Source organism: Spodoptera frugiperda, chromosome 29 (genome assembly GCF_023101765.2).
Source record: "Spodoptera frugiperda isolate SF20-4 chromosome 29, AGI-APGP_CSIRO_Sfru_2.0, whole genome shotgun sequence".
Taxonomy (NCBI): Eukaryota; Metazoa; Arthropoda; class Insecta; order Lepidoptera; family Noctuidae; genus Spodoptera; species Spodoptera frugiperda.
The window spans coordinates 599,737-616,735 of record NC_064240.1 but is presented as its reverse complement, the minus strand read 5'-3'; the positions used below and the strand labels follow the sequence as shown (position 1 = coordinate 616,735).

General features: G+C 34.8%; 1 protein-coding gene across 3 annotated transcripts in view; it reads left to right on the top strand.

Annotated features, from left to right (window-relative positions):
• Positions 1-487: 487 nt before the first annotated feature.
• The window catches only part of LOC118268601 (moesin/ezrin/radixin homolog 1), a 31,548-nt gene continuing 15,036 nt past the window's right edge, over positions 488-16,999 (top strand). Inside the window, exons 1-4 of one of the 3 annotated variants that reach the window (XM_050706632.1) lie at positions 489-622; positions 958-991; positions 2,982-3,035; positions 15,114-15,293. In XM_050706632.1, the coding sequence (XP_050562589.1) occupies positions 980-991; positions 2,982-3,035; positions 15,114-15,293 (246 nt within the window). In that variant the 5' untranslated portion in view covers positions 489-622; positions 958-979. Of the gene's footprint in view, positions 623-957; positions 992-2,981; positions 3,036-6,150; positions 6,376-15,113; positions 15,294-16,999 lie in introns of those variants that run through there. The other 2 variants (XM_050706634.1, XM_050706633.1) reach the window with 2 other exon arrangements.

Below are 16,999 nucleotides of genomic sequence, written 5' to 3'. Positions count from 1 at the left end.
ATTATTTTTGTAATGAGAATCCAGTGAATTTTTGAGCTTGAATTCCTAAACGAAATTATATATGTTTCAATTTACGCAAAAACCTATAAGTATTTGAATGTAATAAATAAAGTCATAATAACATAAATCGTCAAATCTTAAAAAAAAGTTAAAGTATAAAAAAACCACAATATTTGTATCTTATTTGAGACAATTTTATGTAATATAATGCAGTTTTGGGCTAAAAACATTTATATGATTACCATAAAAATACTACGTGTAATTGATTTCGTTAGTAAAATGTTGCTAGATTACAAAATCAATAAGTTTTTGGTAGATTTATTGAGAAATATTATTTAAACTTAACTGTTGTAAATATCAATAAACTTTCATTTTAATGTTTTAATTCTTGTCAGTTTTATTTTCTTTTCCTTATTGACTAAGTATAATCTAATCATATACTGTTGACATTCTGTAATAAAATTAAAGCAGAATGTGATAGTTTTGTGATAACAACATCGGCTACCACGTCACGCAGGCAGTTGTCACATCGCGATATTTTTGTGACTCAAGGGTGTGTGCATTCTTTATGTGTGTTGTTCTACTTATGTGGATTATTAGGTGATATTCTTCTTATTACCGGGTAAGTAAGAGTCTAAACATATTAATTATAAATACCTAAGACGCCACTTTGAAATTCGGCCTATACACTTTGAATTTTTATTTAACGTTTTTCTAAGTTCAGCCGACTGCCCGGTGACTACAATTTTATTGTCATCGTTCAAGCAAGATTATTTTGTGTGAAAATGTATAGAATAGCACTGAATAGAGCACTTAATGAACGTTATGCGTGTGTACAAATAGGCGTTCAGTCACAATTTCATGTGTAATGTCACGCGGCAGAGGACCCGTCAGCCGCGGTGGAAATTTACGTGAGCAAAATTATCGTATCGTTACATGTATTCTGTCTCGTTGCAGATTGTGATCACAAACCGCCAAGATGCCGAAATCGGTGAGTACTCTTGTTTACGTTCAATTGTTGATAACGAGTAGTTTGTTAGTAGTTTTTTTAAATGCAGAGTTAGTCTCTGTCGTGGATACGTGAGTTTACTGATTTCACCATTGCAATGTAATCAGACGACACATGTATGACGCTGCACAGGCTTAGGAGAGACATTTTTATACCAAATTAACTTTCTACATTGATAACAGTGTTGTACTGTTCAACAAGTAAGATCAGTGCAAACAATTGACTAAAAATAGTAATGATAGCTAACTAAATGTGTGTCTTGATTATATTGAGGTGACAGCATAAATATTTATGATAATGTATGTGTCTTTTGGAAAGTAAAAGTGCCTTTGCGGCAAGAAAGATAAGAGTATTTCGTAATATTGAGGAATTACATTATGGGTTATCTTGTTAGTTGTGATAACACAAGTACACAGTATTGCTGAAACCTAAATTTTGTCCAATAAGAAACAGGTAGATTATAATTATGTAAAGACATTTACATTGAGCAGCTATAGTGACTATCATTTGATAAATATCATTTAGTTTCAAGTACATTCCAAACATACCTCTATGCAAGAGACATACAACAATAGAAAGTTATTACATAAATAAAAATGCACTTTATTTATTCTCAAGTGATTCAATTCAATCACATTTTATGGTCTACTTGTATTTGAAAAGGAAGAATACCTCTCTACAGAAGGAACATTGACTAATTTTGCTAACTGTATTCTGTGTGTTAATGTTTTGTAGAAATTATAACTAATTATCAATTAGGTAATTGTCTAATCAATTCTCATTATCATTGTGGTATAAGACAAGTATAATTAAAAGAATCTGAATGAAGTATAGTATTGTAACTAAGTAGAGACAAATTTTTGTATAGGTTTGAAACTGTGTCTAAATAGTACATGACTCATTGAATGTTACTACTAAAAATCTAACAAGAACTCAATTACCTAAGTACTTAAACAACACTTGACTTGAAGATGTTCTTTTAAATGTTGTCACTAACTGTGATGCACCTTGAAATATTTAAGATAGCACAACAATTAAGTGCCACTCTACATTAGAAGTATATGTTTCACTGTGATATATTCATTCTAGTTTATTTGCCATTTTGCTAGCAATGTTATATTTTTATTGAATGGCTGCTCAATATTATAGTCATTCATTAATTTTACTCTTTTGAAAGAATATGAGTAGTTTGATAATTTGGTAGCTGCATTTGACTGTAAAAGCATTGCTGTGGTACTTGAAACTAACACTGAATATTGTCTATAACACAAGGCATGTTTCTTATTGATCATTTATTTACTTGCCAATAGGATTAATAATATTTTTTTACATAATGTAGAGGTATTATGTCAAATTAAACAGTTATTATTTTTTCAAAGTAACTAACAAAACAAATTAGTATTAGGTATATTATGTTAAACAGAATGAATGAATAACAGGTATTTTAATAATAGTTAGTTACATATTTTATTAAATAAATTTTCCTTTTTGAAAAAACATGAATTAATATTGTTATCAATCACGTAGGCAGTATATTATTACACATAATGTGGTGTTACTAAATATAAATGGAAATTAACTGTGACTCAATTAAAGTGTTGGTTTGAAAGTGAGTAACAAATTGGATGATAAACATTCACAATTTACTGAATATTTAGTGAGTCCTCCATGCTGACATTGACTGTTTATCACATCCTGAGCTGTTTGATACTGAGCATTATCTCTTCCTCTCCAGCCTCATGGATGCAATTTTGTATGCTCAAAATAAAAACACAATACAATATATTTGGAGTTTTCAAATTAGATAACAGTTTATAGACTAGTAAAGATGGATTAAAAATACAACTTCTATACCTATTTTGTTTTATGTAGATGTGAAGCTTATCGGTTTTCTAGCAAGAATTATTCATGAGCATATTGTTAATCACCTAACAAATATTAAACCTGTTTCTTTATACATTTGTCTTTCCAGATACTGGGTTATATTAGCAACGCGCTTGATTTAGGCGCAAATGATAATGCCTTGGTTAGTCCGAATGTTTGCGTTTGGTTTTCCCTGATTTATTTTTTAACCTGTAGCTGAGTTTTTTATTTTGTTGTTTTGATTTTTAGTTTTTTGCATTTAGTTGATTTTGGTTTAGTTTTTTTTTTTTATAGCATTAGATTGCTTGTTTTGTTTTTTATTTGAAATAAAAGCTTGCATGCTCCACAAATTGGTCTCCATTGACAGAATGGACGCAAGTTCAAAGTAATGTAAGTTGGAAGGTCGCCACTCCATTCATCGTCACTACTTACTATAGAGTATACAGTATGGCGTGTAGCTCTATTAAATGTATTGTAGCCCAGCTATGTGAACATAATTGGTAAATGCCATTAGCATGATTGCATACTCTAGTTTGCTCTCTTGGTTTTTGTTTATGGTGTGTGGGAGCCAGTATGAAGCTCAAAGATTTTGCCATTTTATTAGAATATTTTTACATAACTCATGTTATTGACCCTACTTGTACAATATACATTATACATAAAAAAGATAAACCTGTTTTTAGCTATAAAATAATTTGTCTAGTTCATTCAATTTTACTCCATAATTCGAAGGAAATTGGCAAGACATTCTTTATCGAAAACGGGTTTATTGACTCTTTTTTAGGGGGGAAATGGTGAACAATTTTGTGCATGATATTGAGAGGTTTTAAACTAATGGATAAACAAAATATCCTGTTTGTATAATGAGTGTAGGTAATGTGAGTGAGTTGTAAATCTAATAAGTAATAACAAGTGATATAATGTAAGTTGCGGAGAAGCCTAGCTCAAGTGTGTCATAGGAAGGAAGCGGGAAAGTGGGGCGCGCGTTATCTGGTTAGTGGACAGCGGCCGGCCCGCGGCCCGCGACATACCGGCACACGTCCGAGCGTCGCACCTTGTTTATATACCTGCTAGCTAAATACTACGAACACACGACCGCATCGCATTCCTCTTCTCTTTCTTCTACGCTTTTCACAACTGGTTCGGAATTGGCAATTTATTAAATCTTGCAGAGTACTCGCCAGCTGTGATCCTAACCTTTATTCTGGATGTTTCCTAAGAGATCATGCCTTATCTCCTTTTGAAGTCCCTCTTTCCTTTCATTCAATCTCTTAAGAGATCATATTAATATATCTACGTCACTACATCATGTCTCTTCAAATAAGGTTTCTCTCTCGCCATTACAAACCGAAAAACGAATCTATAAAAATATAGGACCGCGAAGAGTCTCTCTGCCAAGATAAGACGTGGGACCTCACAAGGCATGGCCCCTCCGTTGCACTTATCATTCAATATATTTGCAGTTAAACTGTCGGTGGAACACACTAGACGCGAACAAGTAACAACTCTAGATAAGCTTACTCACTCGTTATCCATTTCCGTCGATTATGAAATGTGTTGTGTACACGATGCACTCAAAAATCGCTATCATGTAAACTTTGATATTTATATCATACCTATTTATCACATTCAAATATAAAATTATTTGCATCGGTTAAAAAATAACTTTTATTTAACCTATTTCATTCAACAAAGTCATTATCAAATTCCCGCAAAGGTCAAACTATTCGTCTGCAAGTAATATTAGAAAATAAACATGTGTCGTGCTTCTATCTGTGTTCCGGCAGATCCGTGTTCATCAAGGGTTAATGGGCTCAAAGCTGATGTCAAGTTAGCTCCGAGCTAAGGTTGATTTGTCGACGAGTTCGTTAGACAGAAAAACGTTTAATTAGAGACTGTGTTATCATTTTGCTGCAAGAGGTCGATGAACTCAGCATATCTCTTATTCGGTTTTGTTTATGTTCCTGTGAAGTTCAATATAATAAGTCGATATCAATATATAAACATAAATAGTCGACCTCTGAATTAAACGAATATTTGATCGAAGTATTTAATTACATATAAGAGAAATCAAAACGATAAAAAACGTTACTCTTGACGATAACGATTAAACAAAAGTATGAGTCTGCTGAAACTGAAAGTAGTAAAGCTGTATCTCTAGTTTCAGTTAGTCTAACTGGCAGATTATTTCACGTATCTTCCATATAAAATGCGTCAGTTAACTTAACTGAAACATACTAGAAGTGATGATCTGCTAACACAAGACCTAAAGAGAGAGAGGCCGAATCAAAAGATCTTACGCGAAACAGTCCTCGTAAACACAAGACAATTGTGCAGAACTATTGTTTAACCCATTTACCTAATCTACCTAATTAACTTGGTATCGCTTTCCGAACACTTATCATTCAGTTATCAAACAGGGAAATAATTACTTTTTGGTTATCGAATCTGACGTTTCCCTATTTTCAACTTCAGGAAAAATATCTCCTAGCTGCCTAGTTCTGAAGTCCTGTGGGGAATTAATACTATGGTTCTCGGAATTTTATCGAAAATATATTTTTTTTTTTAGAAACCTCATTCCCTAATACATACTAATACTGTACAAATGGTTTGAATTGTGAATAACCACCCTATATTGAGATGGAAAGAACTCTGATCACATAAAAGTTTTTCATTTCATTCAGTAAATGGTTTCCGGCAGTAACCAGGTGCTAATTTTCTCTAATTTCTGTTCCACCTTCCTTAAACGAAAATTCAAAGGCCGGGCTAATTAAACAAATCCCCTCATACACTGTACATATCACACGCAACACATCTTAGAGTAATGTATGTACTTACTAAACATTCTGTTTACAGTACTGCTACTTACAGGCTCTATTACTTTAATTAAGAAAATTACTGTAAATTGACAAAAACTGGGACGATACCAGCCAATTGAGCCTTGCCGCGCCGATAAACTTAGGCTGACTTAAGCAATTAATTCGTAACGAAATGTATCTATGTATACTGAATACTGACACACGTGTATACAATTAGCAAAGATAATCATATCACAGGTTTTACAAATTTTATCATTCTTATACAGTTTGCACACATGCAATAACTACTCGCCTTCTAATAAGTAATTTGCTGTATGTGATTACTGTCTAATTGGGTTTACCATAGTTCTTACTTGAGCCGTGCAATTATTGTGGTAATGTCGTCTGTAGACTCATCGATTGGATCACTATTCAATTTAGATGCTAACAAAAAAGTAGCGAAACTGTAGGCGGTATGAGCAAGGTGTGTGAGGTGAGCGCGCGTGCGCCGGCCTTGAGCTCGGGGCGCGCGCGCATCCCCGCGGCGACCGCGACCGTTCAGTTCAAACTCTACCGCCGCGTCCGGCAGACGCGGCTCACGTGCTTCACCACAGGATAATATAAACAACCTTGTGTTTGTGCCTGTGACATTACCCAGTGCGTGTGACCCAAAAATCAGCCAAAATGGTTGCCGGAGGCAAACAGGTCAGTTACATAACCAAAGGACTTAACCTCGTCATCGGAAGACGCCTGAAGGACATTTTGCAAAAACCGCAGAATATTTTGTAGTTCTAAGTTGTTACATAATATAATGCTCTTCTAATCCCTAATGTTCCTTTGTGACTAGTTCTAAAACTTCAGCACGAGTCCTTTCTGTTATTCTAAGTTAGATCCTGCTGAAGAGGTCTAATCCACCTATTTTGCATAATTAAGCAGATACGGCAAGTAAAAAGTGTGTATGCGTCATAACTTATCACGACCACAAAAAGTGTGAAGTCAGCATAGCAACAGGTGCCGGGGCCATCTAAGCCGAATGTTTCGTCAAAAGAATAAATTACATTAGTGTACAGATCGCCGAGAATCATGTTGACTGAAATCATAAGTTACGGTGATGTCATCGCAACGTAAACCCGCAAACTCCAAGATGGAGTCGGTCATGGCTTTATTATTTATTTTGCATCATGCAAACGGTCGTAACCGTCTTTTTATTCCCTATCCCTGTCCAACCTGCGTATCGGAGCGAGACAGAATCACTTTCCTGTTTCGCCAAGGGTCTGGTGCTCTCGCTTTCGTTGGGATCTTTTGTCTTGAATCTAAGTTGGCGATGAAAAAAATCCTAACATTTTGCTCGAATGTTTTAATCGAAACAACTCTTTTATGACTGGGTAAACTTATAAAGAATTTCAATGTTTTTATCACCGATACGAATGTAGTACAATATAAACGTGTGAATTCTCGATTACTTTATCGAAATTAACACAATGAGTAGTAATGAATTTTATCTTATCGCTAGTAATGGTATACGTTTTGGTTACCTACTAGCCAACAGATTGTTAAAATTAGTGAAAAAATAGCATAATTACTAGAAAATGAAACTAAGTATGAGCACGTGCTCACTTATCATTAAAGTGTCCAGTGTAAGGGCGTGCAGCACTAGTTGATTATAAACTTGCCCCATCAGCACCACTTAAACACGTACTACTACTAATTTACTAAGATGTTCAAGGTTTTCCTCGTCTGGCCAGATCTTAGGGTTTATAAAAAATATTTAATCACTTGTTTTATCGTTGTAGACTTATTAAAACAGTTTTTGCTTAACTCATTTTCGGAATTAAATTAAATTGTATAACCACAATTCTGAATAATTCCAGTTTGATGATGTTTAATTCGAAATAACATGTAATGATGAAATCGTAGTCCACGACCAAAGTGTTCACTACGCTAAGCCCTTAACTTGTTTAATTGTCATATATTATTTACCGTGTTACATGAAGCCTTGAACACTTAAATAACATATTATAGTCAATTTTCGTTCCAACTCGCTGTGAAAACTTAGTCACGTTTGCCCATAAAACTTAATAAATTTATTTAAAAAATTTGGTATTCTAATTAAGACGAGGAATGTTAATTAACTGCATATCCTGGTGTAAAAGGGAAACAATTTAAGCTACACATTTCAGGAAAGATATTTTGGGCGGAATTCATAAAATATCAAAGTTAGCATTGCATTGACTTTCAATAACACAATAATCATTAATCGACAATCAAAAAAAGACGAACAGTAATGTCTTGGACGGGTCAGCAGATGATGTTTTTACTAACGACTGTACAATAGATAGAGACGAAAACATGCAACGTAAATGCAATATAATTGATAGGTACCTGCATACAAGTACCTGCAGCATCACGTTATCGCAACGGATGCACGTGACTTGACGACTTCACTCATTCACAATTACTATTTATGTTCAGCTAGGTTATTTGGTCCGATCTTACCATTAATCAGTCACATTACTGTCAAGATTCTCCTTATAATCACCTCAGAACATGCTGATACAATCAGAAATTCTGTCTTAAATCTTATTGCTTTTCCCAGATATCTTGACAAAGTTTCCAATTAACAACCAATGAATAATTTTCCAAGTTTGTCGCTATAAATAAGAGTATCTGATGACTTCGTTACCCTGGTGAGGTCAGATCAGAGCGACGATATCTTCTCAGCAGTCACAAACCCATAAGGCCATGAATGAGGGTCTCACTAACAGCCTATATTTGAATTTAATTTGACCGTCGATATGCTCCATGACCATGTAGTGCCCGTTTCACTTCGTTTCACTTACTCACACACTTGTGCGATTTCTAAAGCACAGTGGAATTTCTTTTTCTATCACCTCGGATTTTGGTGTCTCGCTTTTGACGAAACTTTGTGAGATTCGCAGAGCTGTAGCATTTTAATTGAGTCAAGTGTGATCATAGAACGGTTTCACTTGTTGCTTATTGAAAGAGTAATTTTGACCCATAGGATGGCACAAATTATTATGATCTTTTCTTTTTTTTTTGGTCATAATATTACAATCTCTTCTAATTGCTTTAGATATACTGATGATTTTTAAAAGAACAATAATAATTTTGAGGCAAGGTGTCTCGTCGTTATCTGCATTGAGCCACGTGTTACATGCATCTGTCTGTGCACCTGTTACACCACCCTCTATCCCGGTCGGTCCCTTCCTGTCTGTTCGGAAGGGATGGGATATTTTGTATGTAATATGACCAATATCTATGTCGACATCAGTATGCTCCTATGTTCTTATATATGTTCATTCAGTTCTTACCCGTGTGTTGAAGGTTTTCTTATCTTCTAAACCTTGATTTACCATGGAAATCAAAATTAATTTGTATATTCTATGTCGTTTTTCTCATATTTATAATTATCTGCTATTAATACCAGTTCTTACAATTTTTTACCGTAAGCGGTGACCTCCCGCCCCTGGTTCAAAGTTAATAATTATGTCGTCAAATGTACTTGCAAGCAGTATATTTAATGTATCTTCGTAATTATCATCGGTTCACCTTGGTCTCCTCGTGCTACTTCCTACTCAGCTAAGACCTAACAAGGACGACACTTTACTATATTTTTGATTCATAAATATTTTTTCCATGAAACAATAGAATGGGCCTTTGTAAAAATGTTATTGTTATTCCGTGAGTTTAAAATAAATATAATAAATAGATTTTCACGCTAGCAACAACGAATACTTAAATGTGTTTTTTGTTTTACGTGGGAGACGTAAACACTAAAATGTGTTGAAGGTTTTTAACAACTTAATATAATTTTAAATCAACTTGTGTGGTCGTTCTTTCAATAAAATAATAACTTTTATCGGCTGAAATTAATCCAAAATCTACAGATATGGACATTAGTTGTATGGAGTTACTGTTGAAAATCGATATTAACCCACAGATTTGGATTGAGATAGGTTATTAAATTCAGCTAGTCTTTAACTAGTGTAACAGGTATAACTTACCCCGACAAAGTTTTATTCATTGGTACGGTACAAGTTCTATAGACGTGTAATAATAGTGCCTTATAGTGCACCACAAAACCATCTCGAATCTGACGACTAATGGACAAATAATAAAATTAGATATGCTAATGTCTAGACAGGACAATGCGACCTTTGGAGCTTGCAACGTAGGTATAAAATTATAAGCATCTTCTAAGCCAAGCAATATTATATCCTTCGCATGGATTGCTATTTATAGAAACCGCGGCACATACGGTTGCCATACGCGTTTCACATTGATCATACAACTATCTGTACTACGTAAGTTGTGTATTTAGATGAGGTCACGTCTCTCCCCAGCTTGTAAGACCACGATGTAGTAGGGGAGTAAAATCATCGTTATTTATGTATCTGGTTATAAAATGTGAACATCCACATATCATATCTTCTCTTGTCTTGTCGGAAGCTTCACCTTAAGTTCGAAACATACTTGGTTCCAAAACGTCCATATCGTCATCTAACTTGAAAATTACCCGCTTATAATCATATCAGTACGATAGAGTACGTTGTGACATAATTATTTTTAACGCAAATGGCTGTTGAGGATAATCGTCAGCGATAATCATACCGCGGAATTTTAGGAATTGAAATAGCTTTCATGAATGTAGAAGATAAGCTAATTTATTAATCAATCGATTGTTTTGTAACAAACAAAATTGCCGAAATTCTTGGATAAAGCTTAGCTCTACTCCTTATCTCTCATTATTGTAATTCTTGTAATCATAAATTCAAAAATATTTTTCATAGAATTTCATCGTGTGCCGGAACAAGGGTGAGATTTCCTTGACATGCGACTGGATTTACAGCTAATACGTGATTACTACACAACATGGCCTTTAAAGTATCGATTCATTCAACTAGTATTAGTGGCACGTTAGCAACATGGAAACATAAATACAGATACCCATAACATTTTAGAATTAAAGTTGACGTTAACCACTGCTTGTTAAATTCCTCTAATAAAATGTTTTCCTTTATTCTGTGTCATATTGACCTCACAATAGATCTGACTCACACTCCTAATATAAATATGGTGCATCCGTGAGTAATAATAAAATCACTTGTGTATCCTTAACCAATTCCTACAAACAGTTGTCTGTCGATGAGTTTCCTCCTAACAAGTCATAGTTTTATGCCGCAAATAAGTCATTTAAACAAATATGCATAGCAAGCGCTGTATGTCTGGCTTTATTCAAGATTTTCTAATCAGGTAATGGTCGAGCATTAAGCTAACTAATGGCTCGTCTTATAGTCACTACAACTCTACCAATAACCATCACGCGAGAGTTAGACCGACAGACAGGTTTCTGCTCAGCGGACTTTGGCCGCGTCAGCGAAACTTCTTCACCCAAGTTCTCACTGAAATGTAAACTAATATATCTTACACGTTTACCGGATTATAATTAAGAGATGTAACATATTACATGCTCACTTTCTTGAAGGCAAATTTAACGTGCAAAGCGGGCAAATTGGTCGTAGCTTATACAAACATCCGTCGTTTACACAAGCGATAACACTAGTCGCTACACCGCCCTCTTATCTCGCATTAGTTTCTCAATCTCGCCTAGATGACTCAGCTGCTATATTAGCTACTTCATTATCGTGCCGTCCTTGGACTCCGAATGCCCATAATTTTTACTTTCCAAATAAGGAAGTCTGAATTCCGTTACTTAGAGAGTGTGCTATAATTTAACTAAAATTTACCTGTGTTAATTCCTCGATGTTGTCTGAAAAATTAAGTAGAACTCAATTTATGTCAGCTGATACATCCGCTGAATGCAAATCATTTAATAGTTTTGTTTTACTAATCGGAAGCAATTCGAGCCGTCTATCGAGACCAGTCTCTGCTGTTTCCGTTGCTATGTGGACGAGTAACAATGTCGTCATAGTCATTTCATGTAATACCCAACATTTGGTAGCGGCCACAGCATTTGACATTGATGGCCGTGTCGTACACTCATTGGCTTTTAGTTACGCATCTTTGAACGTATAACTTTACTCGTGTTTGTGTCCCCATTATATTTGTAATAATGAATATAACAGGTTTACTAACTTGTTGTGAGCCAGAGGAAATATTTCAAATTGACAGATGACCTTCTGACTTTTTTTCTCTTTACGTAAAACTGTGTGTTACATCATAATATTATACAAAAGTAATACAAATTTTGATCAGTTCCCAGGTTAATAGCTGTAGTTGTTAGAAACGAATTTATTTAATTTTGTTGCTGACGGAAATACGTGTTGAGTTTATGTCTAGCTCATTGCGCACGTTTCGTATATTTTGTGCTTTAGCCAGGATTTGCAGAACAGACACGAACAGAGATTAAAACAAGTGTTGACATAATGATGACGAATTGTCTAGAAATCTTCTTCAAGCGTGTAAAATATGCATCATTTGTAGAGCAAAGTCGCCACTTTACACCGATCACATTTACATACATTTTACAGTAGAAACTAGTTCAGTTTAAATTAACGACATTGAGAACAGGCGAGTTATTTTTATAAATGCTATCATTGTCCTTTCCTTAACCTTATTACTGGAGGTTAGGAGAGGCTGGTACAATTTTGAATAATAAACCATGCGGGCGGTTGATAAGCTATGGCTATGAGTTATAGGGGAAGAGTCATCGAGGTTGAATAATAATAGCTTAGGAAATAAGGATGCGACTAGCGAATCATCCTTATCGATGTTTATAACTTTAGGCTGTATCATAAATCATAAGTGTGTTACAGGTGTAAACATTATTATGTAGATTAACGTAAGAAACTAACGAAAATTAATATAGCACTAGCACTGTCTGCGTAAACTTAGTGCTAATAAGATTTCCTCACTCATGTGAACGTAAACAAGAAAGATCCTGGTTCACTGCTTTTTATTTGCTGTTTATGTTCTGTGCTGGCACGACTCCAAGCCGCGCTTTCCGATTATATTCCGGTCTTTAGCTCTTTGAACTTTGACCTTCACTGAAATTATTTACGTTATCTTGTACTTAAATGTCGATAATTCGTTGATATCATATAATTATTCCTTATCAAATCAATATATTATCTGGGTTAAGTCATTATTCGTAAGCACAGTACTTATAATTAAATGGCTTTAAAACAACACATAATCTATTACATTTATTTTTGGGTAAAAATGAAATGGATGTTAGTAATATTAATCCTTTCTTTAGATGTGTCATCGCGGAACTAATTATACAATAGGATCGATATTACAAAATTATCGATAGAGTTATCTTGTTTGTTCCCGTTACTAGCACACGTAGAGCAGAGTATGAATGAATGGTACATCTATTGTTACCACTTTGCAGATAATATCTCCGCCCGCCGCCAGCATTGTTAGTGTAATCATGTTTTCATTACTAGGATCCGATGTAGATACATTGGCTACTGCAAACTGCTTTAGCTGTATGATTATTTTTATTTCTGGATACATTACATTTGTTTGTCTGACAATGCTGGAATATTAGACAAAGTTGTAAAAAATTGAGCATATGATTATGATTTATAATCTAGAGCTGTACTTATTTCACTACAAGCTTCATTATAGCCAGTACAAACACAACCATTGTGTTGCCTGTCTTCCTTTACTGGTTGTCTCAGAGTAATGCAGAATTTCTAGGAAATAAAACCTTGTTCACTTTGAAATGAAAAAGCCATAGATTTCTGATAAATGGCGAAATAATTAGGAACTACTTATTTGCATTTAGCAAAATTATGTGCAATCATTTTCTATATTTTTAATTTAAATATTTTATGGATCGTCTAGATTAGACTCTATGGAAAGATTAATGTAGATACTTAAATCAAAACTATGTTTTTATTTCTATTCTTGCACGTCTTTGGCGACTTTCGTACTACTACTAACTTAATCTTCTAGACATTTACAAATTAGAACCTAATTAGCACAACTTACCAAATCTTTATATATTAATAGCATTGTACACTATTTGCTTACTTGACGCTTTCGTCCCTCATCTAGAACCTTCTTTAAAAACTGCACTACCAAACAGGCTAGAAAATTACGTCGTCGAAACAAAAAAGGAACTTGTCTGCTCAAGACCATTAGTATAGTTTACAAAAAGCTTTAGAAACAACGTCCCCTTTGATCATTTCTATAAAATGAAGTATCGAGACATGCTAAGAGATCGTAAAAGGACGTAGATAGTGGTGTTGAGGTTACGCCATGACATAATCGTCCCGGAAGATGGCATCCGCTTGGCGCACCACCAACTGTAGTGTATTTTTAGATGGATTCGTTTACATTTCTTCTATTCCTGTTATTAATTCTCTATTTATATCCATTACACTTTTTATGAATGAATCTTTATTTTTCATGCCGTGTAGTCTTATTTTTGTTTTGTTTTGTTTACTTTCATTTTTAGTATCTTTTAAGACTTTAAGTTTTTGTTTTGTTGGTCGAAAATAATTGGATGATCATTCATGTTCTTGTTTTCATATTATTTATTGCACTAATGTTGTACAGTTCTTGAGCATATCATTGCGATATTCTTAGTATCTTAATTTAATTTGGTGGAGTCGTTTCGTTGTTATTAATATCTGAAGGTAAACAACATTACAAAAAAATGTGACATAATTTTATCTATTAAAGAGTCAATCAACTTAAACAGCAAAGTTTGATCAATATTGTATTGTCTGTGCGAGATGATATATTTGTTTATGAAACATCTAAGTTCAAGCTACAAGGCATTCAAAGTCGAAATGGTATGTAGGTGCTTTGTGCTCTCCTATTGTATATTCATAATATATATGGGACTAAATTTACTATATGACTATTTGTTCCATTATACGCTTTATTAGATACACCAGACTCGTTTGGCACACATCTGTGGTTTACAATGCCATTTGAGTCCATTATACTGTTTTCTTTGCCATATTCGATCCGACACTTAAGGTCTTTTACGTCGGAGCAAGGGCGCACGTATTCATCGAGAATGTTGGACATAATAACACCGTCCTATAAAATTTAATAACACATATGTAAGCATCCTAGAAATCTTCCACTGAGATACGATTTTCGCCAAAGCACAGTTAATTCGTCTTTGTTGCATAAATATGCCTAACACGTGGGATTCGTGCGCATATTAAATATTAATGCACATTCAAGATAGCAATTATTGGATGTAAATCATCGTATATCGTTTTATTCTTAACGTCTGTCACTTTAATTACTTCATTAATCACATTGACTACATCATTTCTGTACTTATACACGGCTAAAACAGATTTAATGAGTAGATTGAGTAGTCAGTAATCATTTCCAGTCAATTGTCTGTATAAATGTAAAATTCTATACATTTGACTAATGTTTCATTAATGATTTCAATTTTTCTAAACGTTTTGTTATTTTTCTAGATGAACGTCCGTGTGACGACGATGGACGCGGAGCTGGAGTTCGCGATCCAGCAGACGACGACTGGCAAACAGCTGTTTGACCAGGTCGTCAAGACCATCGGCCTGAGAGAGGTGTGGTTCTTCGGTCTCCAGTACACCGACTCTAAAGGCGACCTCACCTGGATCAAACTCTACAAAAAGGTTAGTGATGAATCTATGTTGATTAGTTGCAATAATATTATGCGGGTATTCTGAAATGGAAGAACATCGCACTATGCATAATTAACACTAAAGATAAATTACCTAAATATCAACTATACGTAGGATCAGTATCAATATTCAAAGTAAAATGTAATCATTTATAGTCGATCTATATTCATTTGCAAATGTCAAAGTGGTGAAAGAAATCGAGTTGTAGCATCGTTGGTTTGAATCTGCCGGCCGCGGCCGCTCCGTTTACATACATTACCTAGAGATAAATCGGCGTCTGTTTGCGTTGCAAAACCATCAGTAATGTTCGTGGATAGTGCATTAGCGTATAAAATGTGTGTTTACTGCAAGTGGTGAGGGGGCGGCTATTGGCCGATGCGAACCAAATGCTATGTAACGATTATTTTTAGAACACCCAGTGCGCCTAACAAGTTCAAGTTTGCTTTTTATTTATTTTTAATAGCTGCGAGATCTTGAGAAAATTGTGTTTCTCTTTCTTATTAATTACTTCTTTGATGATTAAACGATGGATACTGTGTTCATCGCTTTAATTGCATCAAGCAAATTATAGTTCTCCAATAGTTTTGGTGGACGTGCATTCAAACAGCCGTTTCCTTTCTCTCGCTGCCTTGGCTCTCAATTCTCATTCATTCGAAACACGTTTCCGTCATGTTGTTGTTCTACAAACAAACGATTCTCTGAAATCGTTTTCCTTTGCCCTTATCCTCTGCGCGACACTGACCCCGTATTGCAATGTCAGCGTGTGCACAACATTACAACATTACCGAATGTATCATTACTGAGCCTACGTAGTTTATCAATAAGGTCGACTGGTTCATATTAATAATAAACCATGAATATTCACAAAGGTCATCTTGCTTTCTTTCAGTTGAATAAGCAATTTAGTAATGGCTCCGATCAAATATTTTGTCTCTTGACAATTTTTTGTTACTTTTGGATCTAAGCACTGTTCGTCAGTAGTTTGTTCTATGAATAACTTAGTTTTTTATTGCATGGTTTGAAGTTCAATAAACTTCATTCGTCAATGCATTGTATTGTCACTGTGCAGTCGCAAAATTTGTTTTTCTATGTCCGTAGATTTTTATTCGTTGTGTCCAGAATTTAGTAGTTACGTTTATCAATGTGCCATTAACTTTACACGCCACAGATAAGATAGTGCAAACTAATAGGAATCATAACAGGTTATTGTTTTTCAAACTTTCATCAAATTAGTACTTTAGCGTAGAGATTGTACCACCAAAGATGGGGCCCAGTGATCCCTTTCCGGGTTTGCCGGGGCTCCGGTTCGAAAAGCAGGTGTAGGAACGGGGTGGTTTTTAGTCAGTTAGAGTCTGACAAGTTACTGGATGATTTTCCCCAAAAAAGCATAAAGATTTCCATTTCATGACGTTTTCCATCAGGTGAGATAGCGGTCAAGCGTGAACCTATAGATATACTCTGTGATTTATCAACTCGGAACAATAGACATATAAATCAGGCAGGTAGTTTATCTCGCCGACACCGGACCAATAGGTCCGCGTCGTGTCACTCCTACGTCCAAAATCTTCAAACGTCCTGTCTGCGGTCATTATCCACCTACCCACGTGCCTGTATGTAAACAAGCCCATTGAGCTATAATGTTTGATGAACCAGAGTGTCGCCGCCCCACCAGTTGACGTTGCTTTAATAAAAATAAT